Source organism: Castanea sativa, chromosome 9 (genome assembly GCF_040712315.1).
Source record: "Castanea sativa cultivar Marrone di Chiusa Pesio chromosome 9, ASM4071231v1".
Classification (NCBI taxonomy): domain Eukaryota; kingdom Viridiplantae; phylum Streptophyta; class Magnoliopsida; order Fagales; family Fagaceae; genus Castanea; species Castanea sativa.
This window is the reverse complement of record NC_134021.1, coordinates 17,598,463-17,610,994: the sequence shown is the minus strand read 5'-3', so window position 1 is coordinate 17,610,994 and position 12,532 is coordinate 17,598,463. Positions and strand designations below refer to the sequence as shown.

General features: G+C 33.1%; 2 protein-coding genes across 2 annotated transcripts; one reads left to right on the top strand and one right to left on the bottom strand.

The window, feature by feature from the left end:
• Positions 1–289: 289 nt before the first annotated feature.
• LOC142611146 (G-type lectin S-receptor-like serine/threonine-protein kinase SD2-5) lies at positions 290–2,214 on the bottom strand. Its single transcript, XM_075783187.1, has 2 exons — positions 1,585–2,214; positions 290–1,443 (listed from the first exon to the last, which is right to left on the bottom strand). The coding sequence occupies exons 1-2, from the start codon at positions 2,089–2,091 to the stop codon at positions 469–471; spliced, it is 1,482 nt and encodes a 493-aa protein (XP_075639302.1). The 5' UTR covers positions 2,092–2,214; the 3' UTR covers positions 290–468.
• A 4,652-nt stretch (positions 2,215–6,866) lies between these two features.
• On the top strand, positions 6,867–10,206 carry LOC142609995 (DNA N(6)-methyladenine demethylase ALKBH1C-like). The gene is made up of 4 exons (XM_075781716.1): positions 6,867–7,197; positions 7,929–8,231; positions 8,832–9,176; positions 9,724–10,206. Exons 1-4 carry the CDS (start codon positions 7,003–7,005, stop codon positions 9,997–9,999), a joined length of 1,119 nt encoding a protein of 372 aa, XP_075637831.1. The 5' UTR covers positions 6,867–7,002; the 3' UTR covers positions 10,000–10,206.
• Positions 10,207–12,532: the final 2,326 nt, after the last annotated feature.

Genomic DNA, 12,532 nt, shown 5'->3' with positions numbered 1-12,532 from the left:
TACCCATATGCTCTTGCCTTGTCTTAAGCTAGCGCTGTTGAACTAGAAAGGAGATTTCATATCCAATGAATTCAATTGAGAATTATTGAGATATATCATTGGTCATTTAGGAAATCTGCTATTTCTCTTTAAAGCTCTTGGCCTACATGATCAACTCCTAGATTTATTCTTCGTTGAAGCATTACTTTTACTAGATTTGATTTCTAGTCATTGGAATTCCATTTAAACTCACAATATGGAGAAAATCTTTGTTGCCAGCACACAAAAAACTGATGTCAGCTATGAGGATGTTCAAAATATTTGAATAGAGTTAAATTACCTCTTTCCATGAACCTCAGCCTATTAAACACAAGCAAAAAATGTGTTTTCTTTTTTTCTCTCTATAAAGTATAAACTAAATACAAAAGAATTGTAATGGTAATTTGAATTCCCACAAAAAAAAAAAAAACAAAAAAATTGGAACCGAAGTCAAGAGTTTCTATCAGTATTCAGCAAGTTTTTCCTTCTTTTTTGTACGAAGTAGTAACCAAAGCCTCCCAAAATAAGCACAATAATCAATCCATCAACCACTCCTACCATGACCAAAACCCATTTCTTGACATTAGACTTCCCATGACTCCCATGAGTTCCCTTTGGAACCTTAACCATATAAGTCATTCCAGTTCCCCTTGTAACCTGTTTAGCTCCCACAACTAGCCCATAAAGATAGCATTCTTGTAGGTAATATAATGCAGCTGCACATGTACAATCATCTAAACACAAATTTTCACAATCTTCTTTGCTAACATTAACCTTTTTAGGAGCACCCTGCAGCACACTACTAACACCCCCTAATTCAATCATCTCTACCTGACTAATGTTACAGAACCCTTCAGAAATTGCCTCACTGCAATTAGGACTTCTTGCACTTGTTAAAAGCCCAATGCACGAACAAGCATTGGAGAATGTACAAATGCCATAAGGTTTACAAGCCAGAGGAAGATCACATGTGGTATTGAGTGCCTGATAAGAGGCCTCAAATTTTCTCTCTTCTGCTGAATAAAAATATAGCCCCAAATTTCCTGTCGCATTTCCCAGCGCTAAAAATCTTAGAAGTTGATTATCTTGTGATGTGATCTGCGCAATTTTTTTATATCTATCACTAAATAAATATAAGCCTTTTGAACCCAACTTGATAAATGTGATGTTTCTGTTCATGGAAGGCTTAAACTCCCAGTAGGAATAGTTCCACTCACCAGAATGCAGATACAAAGCAATCCTGTTGTGTTGGATCTCTAAGGTGTAGAATGAACTTGAGTTGCTTGGGAATGAAGTCAAGCGAGTTGCCACATTGAGTCTCTGGCCCCAGAGAATTACATCTGTTGGAAAATTGAAACTTTGCCACTTTATTCTGTCCATGTTGTCAACTAGAACTAGATTTCCTGTGCTCAGTATCTGCAATCTCTGCATCAAAGTGAAGGAAAGAAAACACATACACACACATATCAGAATATGTTGGCCTAATGAAAGAAATGACACTATAGGTTTCAAATCCTATCGTATCCATCTGTCAAAGAAAAAACTTAGTTATGCTATAGTTTTTACCTCCACACCTTGTCCAGAAGTCCCAGTTCGCCATCCCACGCGATCTTTCGGACCCTTTAGTCTTAAATCTCCATCATTAGTCAGCTCAAGCACACACTCATCCCATGTGTAAAACCTTGAGTAATGGGCAGAATTCCAGACCTTCACATCTCCTAGGAAAACTTCAAGGGAGCATGAGTATTTTCCATTAACTGCCTCAACACTTAATGCAGCTTTAAAATTGGGCTCCATTTGATTAGTCTCCATTAGAAGAGCTCTCCCAATGAACCCCATACTATATACCACAGGTACAGCAAGTGTGACCTGGTAACCAATGTGAATGTCTGATTTGCAATAGCCATGAGTTAACAAAAGAATGAGAAAATTGAAGGAATAGAGCTTCATGGGGGTGAATTGCAACCTCAACTTTTGAGTACTAATCTTTGATCTTTTGGCAGGTGGGTTTACTCTATTCATCAGGATTTCCCGATGTGAATTGATGAGATGTTGTGAAAAAAAGGTAGGCATGAGTGTCACAACTCACTCAGAAGTCACAACTTTACAAAGACCCAATCCACTCTAGAAAAGGGTATGAGCCTTTCACTTTGTTTTTTCCTGGAAAATGTACTTAATGCTAATGTAGTGGGGGCATCATGCCGGAATGAATTGTTAATTTCTTTTTGTTTACTCACACCTGCTCAAGTAACAGAATGTAAAGCTCCTGAAGGACCAAAAGTTGTTGCATACAGGTTGTCAATCTGGTGGTCAATTAGTAATACAGGTACATACTTATTAATGTTGGGACAAATAATGTTACAAACCCCCTTTCATAACTTGTTGAGATGGCAATTTTTTAATAATTTGATAGTTTCGACAATGGAGAGGAGATTCAAATCATGAGTCTTCTAAAAAAAGAAAACAAATACAATTGAACTGCAAGTTTTCTTGACATTGAGATAGCAAATTATACATAGGTAAAAAAAATTCATAGTTTTTTTTGTAACTTATTAAGATGACAATAATGATTGGTGCAATATTATATTCATATGAACTCATCACTAAAACAATTTTTTATTGTAGATCAATCACAATTTATCAACTCAATAAATGTATAAAAAAAAATTTTGAAATTTGTTGTGTACAAAAGACTTACTTTATTGTAAATAAACTTTTGTAATATCTTTTGGTTTGCGTGTGTATGATTAACTTTGGACAGCCGCGAGTGAAATTGTGATGTGGGACACAGCCCATCTAATTTGGTTGGATCAATTGAGTGCTATTCTTTACTAGTGGGAAAGGCATCATTTTTTAGTGGGATTATGAGAAGTGTGGTGGTTGCTAGCCACGTGGACGTGTCCACTTGAGCCACGTGTAACCGTGAACATATATGCTGACACTGCTCTCACGTTTGGATGACGTGTTTGGTTTCATGGCGGCAAGAGCATGCTTGCCTTGCAACACGTTTTCGTGTTTTCTTGAAGCTAGGGCATTGGACAGCATGAAGATTTTCTAAAAAGTTGTAAAACACAAAAAGATAAGCCTTCTGTGCTTCCTTTGTTCATATAGCCAATGATTTTTGTTACTCACTTAGATAGACAGAGACAGTAATCACATAATTTGGCAGCTTAGCCTTCCTCATCTGTATATTATTTTACCAAAAAATTCTTTTTAAAAGTTACTTAGCTGTATAGCCTCCTTTGAAACTCAACTTCATCATACTAGAATTTTTAAGTAAATTAATTGCAAATCTACGATTTCACAAAAAAAATTTGACTATTTTTTTATTAAGTAAAAAATGAAAATAATATATGAGACTTCTAAGTGTTACTTCCAAACCTTTCTTAAAATGGACTGCAATGAATCGAAGTGGACCATAATTGATTGTAGTGGACTGAAATAGACCGTAGTGAACCAAATAGACTGAATTGAACCGAAACAGGCCAAAGTGGATTGAAATGGACCAAAGTGGAGCGAAGTTACAAAGTGGACCGAAATAGACCAAAGTAGGCTGAAATGGAATGAATAGACCGAAGTGAGCTGAGGTGGACCAAATGGACCTAAGTAGACCGAAATCAACCCAAGTGGGCTAAAATAAACCAAAGTGGTCTGGAATGGACCTAATAGAAGTAAATTGACAGATTAGACCGAATAGAACCAAATCGGACCGAATAGGACCTAAATAGACCAAAGTGGGCTGAAATGAACCGAAATGACTGAAGTGTACTGAAATAGATCTAAATCGACCAAATTAGACTTAATAGACATAATTGGACTGAAACAGACCTAAGTAGACTGAAATGGACCGAACATACCCAAGTGTGCTGAAATGGTCCAAAGTGGACCGAAATAGACTAAAGTAGACTGACTAGACTGAAGTACACCAAAATAGACCAAAGTAGGCTGAAATGGACCGAATAGAGTGAAGTGAGCTTAAATTGACCAAATAGACCAAAATACTATGTTAATGTGGCTTAACATAAGCATAACAAATAATAAATAACACACTTCAACTTTTAAATATTTTTTTTTTCCTATACTTTTAAACATTATATAGATACATGCTAATGTAACATGTCTAATATGACATTTTTAATAGAATGTCCCTCTTGGAACTTGATTTTAACAGACTCAAGTTCTTAAGTAGGCCGAAGTCGTCCTTCACAAACTCGAGGTTCTTATATATACATATATATATATATATATGGGCAAATTTTAGCTACAAAATTGCTTGTAACCTTTGGCTACAAACTCATTCAATAAAATAAATATTACTGCATAATTTGAAAATCTAACTATTAAATTGCATGTTCTATAGGCTCTTAATGCATATGCTAAATTTCATGTCAATCAAATATTATTTATTATATAATCTATAAACTTATATTTTATGCATAATTTTAAATTACAAAAACTTGTAATTTAAAAATGTATTGATGACATAGCTATTGATCTTTAATTTTCTTAAAATTTTGCAAACATGGAGGATATAAGAAGAAGATGTAATCCAATGGTGGATTTGTCAAAATTTACCATCAATAAAAAGATATTGAGTGAGTTTGTAGCCTAAGGCTGCAACCGATTTTGTAGCTAAACTTTGTCCTATATATATTGTAACAGATACAAAAATGAAAATGGAACACAGAAATATATTGAAGTAACGATTGAGATTAAATCATCAGACGTGATCAAGGCTGAACAATCAGGAGAAAAATAGACATCACACCTGGTAGTCTGAAACCCATTGTTGCTTTGTTTTTCTGATTTTGCAGCAATTATTAGTCTCTACCTATACAACCATCACCTTGATAAGATTTTTCATTCCGTATTACAGCAATGGCCACTTCTATCTTTAACCACTATTTATGGCTCCAATCTTTTTTCAAAGCTATCTATAAATGTAAATTCCATTGATGACTTGCAGAACATAAATCCCAAAAAAAAAAAAAAAAAACTATTTTCTACCATTATAGCTTTATTTTAAGCCATCTCACAGCTCCAATTAGGGGTGTGCATGGATCAGATTCAGTGGCATCTCCAAGATTTTTTTCTAGGGCGTCAGTATTAGCGAAGCTAAGAATTTATAGGGAAGTAAAAAATAAATGACTAGATTTTTTTTCTTTATACACCACTTCCATACAATTTAGTATACAATACAACTATATTTTACAATGGTCTAAAAAAATTATTATTAATAGTTTAGAGGTTGGTAAGAAAACGACTATTAAATACATAAACAAATAGAATTAAATAACTAATCATACATCTAATAAACCACAAATGTAGAAGAAAAGTGCAAGGAAAAAAAACTTTATTATGTTGTCAATGCCAAAGTAAGCCAAAGTTCAAGGGAGGGCTTTTAAAAAAAATTAACAAATGAGCAAAATTTTGAACTTTTTTATTTCTTATAAAATTAAAAATTTTAAGAGTAATGCTATTGACAGTTTGACACAACACTTTCACGAAAATATCGCAACAAAATCTAGATGGTAAGTAAAAAAGTTGTGTTAGTTACGGGTTTAAATAAAAGTCAATTACAACTTACTACTTAACTTTTATTGTGAAAATATTGTGAAAAATAGTAGTAAAATAATCATATTTAAGTTAATTTTATTTGGATTTAAAAAAAAATAGGATCAAGGTGTTCAAATTTTTATTTTAAAAGGGTCAAAACAAAAATTAAAATTAAAATTTTATATACAATTTTGTTTTGGGGGCATGCAAGGGGTTCATTTGAACGGTTGAACCCCTAGGATGTGTGTAACGTCGCCCCTAATCAGGTTGGATAATTTTTTCAACCCAAAAAAATTTATTTTGTGGTCAATGAAAAACTCAATAGAATAAAAATTGAGCTTTTAGCATTGCACAAACACTTTTACAAATCTTTTTTTATGTTTTAAATGTAAACATAATCTTTATACCTTTTAAAATGTACATATCAATATATCAATTGTGGGTATTGTGTAAAATAATAGATGTAAAATAAGTACAAGAAAATGCTTTCTCAAACAAATTTTAGGCTTAGAAAAACATTTTTCAAAATGTCATATATTCAACAAATCAATACCAAAAAAAAAATAACCCCCCCACCCCAAAAAAAACCTCTATATTGTAACATTTTTCTCTTCGCCTCTCGTTCTTTTCAAACATGGACAGTTAATCGCCATTGATCAATTACTCCCTCCGTCTCACTTTGTTTGTCTTGTTTAAAAAATCAAATTTTTTAAGAGAACATCATTTATTGTCTTGTCTGTCTTATAAAAATGTAGAAGTTTACAAAACTACCCTTAGATAAATTTATCGGCTTTTATAGAAAATAGTTATTCTTAATGAGGCAACTAAAAAGGTGTCCCAATTAGATTGATTTAAAAAAATATATTAGTTAGTTTTCTTTTCAAATAGTTTTGAAAATAAAGTAAGGGTATAATAGGAACATTAGTAAATTAAGAACTTTTATTTTTAAGAAACAGGACAATATTTTGAGACATCTTAAAATGAAATAGAGGACAAACAAAGTGGGATGGAGGGAGTATTAATTACCTGTTGAATTTTTTCCAAATGACATTTTTTACTCAAGTAAGTTATTCCCCCCCCCCCCCTCTCTTAATCTTTTTATATAGATACTCAATTTGAGACATGTTTTCTTATTTGAGGCCCCAAAATTGTTAAATAAAATATTATCTTATTTGGAATATGTTTTGCAACCCACACACACACAGATTTGTAATTAATTAGAGGTAAGCAATTCAATAGATTTTAGATGTCGTTTCCACACTTAAGATCTGTCGTTTAAATAGTCCAATAAAAATAAGCAACTCGCGCCTGTTCCGTTCACATTCCAGGTCTATTCGTCGGTCATGTTTCCGAGGCGGCGCTAAAATCAGCAAACACAAAAATCACAGTCAGTTCGTTTCGATTGCTACCTAAACGGCGTCGCATAGTATGCTTCTACAGCTCCACCGTACAATCACCTCGTTATTGACGAGGTTTCACTACCATCATCATAAACATCTTCGTACGGTTCCGAATATTTCCCGCCAAATTTCCCTGCGGTTCTCATCGCTAAGGAGCATGAATAATTCAAACCCTAAACCTAGTACTCACAATTCCTCGATTTCATATGACCCTGATGTCATTGTAAGTATTTTTTCTTTTTATTACAAAAAAAAAAAAAGGTTTTTTCTTTTTTATTTACTATCTAGTTGATTTTGCAAAAAATTGTTAATGAAGCCTTGGTTTATAGAATTGTGGTAGATTGTAACTTTGAGTTTGGTTTTTTTGTTTCCTATATGGTCAATTACCAATTAGCAATAAGTCAAAACAAGTTCATTCTAGTTCTGCTTATTTATTGTCTTAGTTTATTTGAGTAAAGTTGACATACAAAAAAAAAATGAGCATATTTATTCAAAAGTCACTTTTCGTTTTACTTATAAGCAAATAAACTAGTTATAGTGCATTAAAGTTTATTTATTAATAAACAATTTTTTAAACCATCACTTTTTCTAAGCAAGAATGTACTTTAATTCCCGTTTATTAAAGTTTATTTATTTATAAACGACTTTTTAAACCTTCACTTTTTCTAAATGCAAATGTACTTTTACTCCCATTCAATGCGCACTTATACTGTGCTTGTGAGGTGTGGGGGCGAGAACCGGATCAAGTCTTCAAGAGGGACTTCACATATATATACACTTAGATTAGATTAAAGTAAAAATTTTATCTTGTATAAAAAAAAATGCGCACTTATACTGAGTGTGTGTGTAATGTACCAATTAATAAAGAGAAAAATGAAGATTTCTAGTTTTATAAGTATTACTAGTTCGTTTTGATTTGAGACCTCATGTGTTGGAAACTTCGCAACCTGGCAGGATGAGTCATTACTGCCTACTCAATTTGGGAAAAAGCGCAAGCATTCTTATGGCGAAAGACTCCAACTTGGACAAAGCAATTCAAAACATGTGGCTGGTACCAATTTTGCTGATTGTTCCGAGGTTTTGCCTGAGGTGAAACCATTTGATATGTGCCTATCTGGAAGCAGAAGTTCTGCTACATTGACAGGTTGTTTGAATGAGAAGTGGAATGAAATGGGGCACATTGTGGAAGGGACAGAGCAAAGAGTATTGAGACCTGGGATGGTTCTACTAAAACGATACATCACCCTCAGTGAACAGGTTCCTCTTGATACCATGCCTTAAATTGAGTACTGCTTGTATTCTTTAATGTTGCAAATACTAGTTAACTTGAATCGAGATTAACAACCTAGGAGCATAAGTACAAAATGTAGCATAATTGTAGTTTGTATTTATTTGAAAAAAGATCTTTACTTAATGTTTCCAATTTCTGTAATCTCTAGATAGTTGTAATGGCATTTGTGGGGAGCCTAATCTATTGTGTTAGTTATGTTGCCAGCCCCCAACTCCAAATTGAACAAAATTGGCGTCCATACAATTATCTGAGTATTTGTGATATTTAAGCACACTTTAGATGTTGTAGGCCCTTTATTGTAATTTCCAACAAGTGTGTAGACCAAGTAATAGGGCAGTATATATCTGTTGATGATCCATGTAACTCCTGTTGTAATTACCATAATACAACTATAGTAACCCCGTGGGCATAACACTAGTTTTGGGTGAACCACATAAATCTAACGGTTTGTGTGTGTGCATTGAGCTTTTTTGTTCTCTATTTTCTGTTTTTCGCATTTTATAGATCCTGGTTAAGATGTGTTGTTTCCTAAAAAGTTGTACCCTTTACCACTCTTATCGTTTCAGGTTGAAATAGTAAAGAAATGTAGAGTACTTGGTCTTGGCCAAGGGGGATTTTACCAGCCAGGTTATCAGGATGGGGCAAAACTTCGTCTGCAGATGATGTGTCTTGGCCTGAACTGGGATCCCGAAACCAGAAAGTATAAAGAACAACGGGTTTTTGATGGTAGTAAGGCACCTGCCATTCCACATGAATTTAGTCTGTTGGTTAAAAAAGCAATTCAAGATGCACATGCCCTCATTAAGAAAGAATATAAAGTTAGCAATGTAGAAGATATACTCCCTCCAATGTCTCCGAACATATGCATTGTCAACTTTTATACTACCCACGGGAGACTTGGTCACCACCAGGTCGGTATTGTACTACTATTTGTTAAACTAAGTTTCAATATTTTTACAACCACTTTCTTTTTACTTACTGATGTGGGTAGCTTGAAAAGGCTGGGTGTACAATTTAGCATTTTCATAATACATCCAAGAGTCTTATGATATATAAGGATAATTATTCATGGAGATAAGAATCTCAATGTGTATATTTACAGACTTCCACCTGTATGTGGTGATCCCTATGTAGGAAGCAGTGAGGGGCTTCCAGGCTGGTGGACTTTCTTGTGTAAACTTATGAATTAGAAAAATTAAAGTAGTTCTTGGATATATGTACTAAAAGAATTTTTAGCAAAAACTTAAGTTTTAAAAGAGATCAGATTCTACTTAATAATAACTAGGAAGAAAGAACAGTTTGAGTAAATATAACTTAGGAATTTGCTTCAATGGCTTCTGGCTTTTTTAGTAGCATGCACTGTCTTTTTGAGAACTACCATGATGAACATTATACTTTTGTTGTAAAATGTGTAGAGAACTTATATTTACTCATCTTGAATTTAATATATATGTATAGGATCGTGACGAAAGCAGAGAGAGTCTCCTCAAGGGATTGCCTGTTGTCTCCTTATCTGTTGGTGATTCAGCAGAATTCCTTTATGGCGATCAGAGGAATGTGGATAAGGCAGAGAAAGTTCTGCTAGAATCAGGAGACGTTTTGATTTTTGGTGGTAAATCTAGACATATATTTCACAGTGTAGCTTCTATTATACCAAAGTCGGCTCCTAGGGCCTTGTATGAGGAAACTAGTCTTCGTCCTGGCCGTGTCAACCTTACCTTCAGACAGTTTTGAAAAACCTGTCAATCATACCACAGGTCAGGCATTTGATAAATTACTTGCATTGCACCCATTATTGTAAGATATTTTAGAATAGTAGTCCAGCTAAAATTATGTTATACATTATTAAGATTGTGACATGTTGATGTCGCTATGTTTTGTCAGATTGATCTTTTTTTTTATCTAATTATGTTGTCATGGTGCTAATGGAGCCCAGCTGCTTTTTTGGTGTCCAAAGTATGAACTATATGTAGAGTGGATACAATGAATGTGATAAAGCTGCATTAAGCTTTTATGAGATGAAGACACATTCGTCCAGAACTGCAGGATTAATTTCGGAAAAATAATTATAGATTTATCCCCAACCTAACAAAGGCTATGAGAAAATTACCAGTTTCTCTTAACTGCTATGCAAAATTATCTCAAACTTGAAATCCTGGCTGTCAATGTGTTATAATTGCAAATGAAACTATAGAATGGGATAGGCAAATTGTTGCTCATCCGAGTAGAAGGGACTTAAACATTTAGCTTGGAAGATTCCATATAACTTGATAGGTCTGGGAAGAAGATATATTGGAGAAACTAAGCATGCTATGCATGAGTGGAGCTATTAACATCAAATAAAATGGTGGTGACTAGTAATGAATGTAAATTTGACATTGTTACCCCCATCCCGTTTAAAATTTAGAGATGCAGTGAGCTAAATTTGGCTTAAAAATCATGGCGCTGAGTTGGGCTGCAATAAAATATATGAATTTGTTGCTTTCAATGATCTCACACTGATTACTATCACGGTTATTATTTTAACATCAAGGCAACAATAATTCTATCTCTAATATTTTAGTTGTTGTTGTTGCTCCTGTCCTATTTCTAGTTGCTTGCAATTGTCCATGTTGGACATTAAACTCTAGATGTTTCCATTGGTGCCATGACTGTTTGATTGTTTCTTTGTGAGTTGTGTCTCCAATTTCATATTATGTGGTATTTACTTTCTGACGAATACTGTGATACTTCCAAAAAGAATGCAATTTCTGAGTCACTAACTTGGATGCAGGTGTCCTTACAGGCTTATAAATTAGTGTCCCACGTTATCTCAACATATTTATATTGTTTGACATGTCAGAAAAAAGGATAAGCTGCAAAAACGTACAAAACTGAAACATCCAGTGCTAGGAATATCATTTTGGTTGCGAAGATAAGATTATCTATAATATGGGTTTTTATATCATAGGTAGGTAGAACCCATCTCTTTTCCAATCCACTCGATCATCACTCATCAGTTTGCAATTAGATAATCTAGAAGATCATGCTTAATGCAGAAAACTCTTACTTCTGTGACGTCTAAGAAGTTTAATTTATTCACCATATAATTGATTATCTACGCTTGCATTGGTGGAAATGATATGGATATCTAAGTTGAACATTGCTGTTTATCTTATTTTGTAATGTTCAATACAGGTCTCATCTTTTCTTCCCTTACAATTGATTATTGTGTCATATGATTGATGCCTTCTAAATGGGATACTAGTGGGAAACTTAAAATTTTAATAATTTATTTATATTGATGTAATGTTCATGTGTGAGTGGGGTGGTTAATATAACACAATTGTACTAAACTATTTATTTAAGTTTTTGGATTATGTGGCCCTTCTATAGTAAGAGTCTTGAAGTTCAACTAGCATCTCCAAGTGTTTCCAACAAAAACGTCCTGGTTGAAATACTCTCTCCTCCCAATTGAATTATAAAAAGAAAAATAAATAGTGATGTTTATATATGTTATATTAATTCCTTAATTGGAGTCTTCTCAATATATTTTTTTGCCAGCAAGTGGTATTAATTAGAATTCATGGTTTGACTAAAAAAGTGTTAGTTATTGGGTCCAGCCCTAGAATGAGAAAGACTTCTATCCACCCATAGTTGAGTCAAGGGTGGCTTAATGTATTTGGGGTCTTGAGGCAAAAAATGAATTGAAGCATTTTATATATATAAATATGATTTTTTTATAAAAATATTTAAATATTACTTAAACTCTATTTTCTTGTTTTAGATGCAAAATTACTAATTAGCATGAACCACATATAATTTTTTTTATAGAAAAGTTATAGACACAAAAAATTTGTCAAAACTTTTCATATTTATTGATGTGGCATATTAATAGTGGTAAGTAAAAATGTGTTAATTGTAGACTTAAATAAGAACTAGTAAAATTTTTCAACTCAATTGTTATAAAAAATGTTGTGAAATTTTTTGTGCATTACTCTTTTTTTTTCTTTTTTCTTTTTTTGAGAAGTGCTACATTCACAACATTTTCACATCAAATACTAGGCTTTAAGTTGTTACTTGTTCTAATTTGAACTTGTCACTGAAATTACTTTTTTGTCAACCAATAACAACCTGCTACTTAAGATTTATTATGAAAATATTGAGAAAAAGGTTGTGGACGTAGCATCTCTCTCTCTTTATTTGATAAAAAATAATATTTTATTTATTGATTAATATTTGGGCTTAATTAATACCAATACAATAAAAGAAATAACTCAATTGGTTA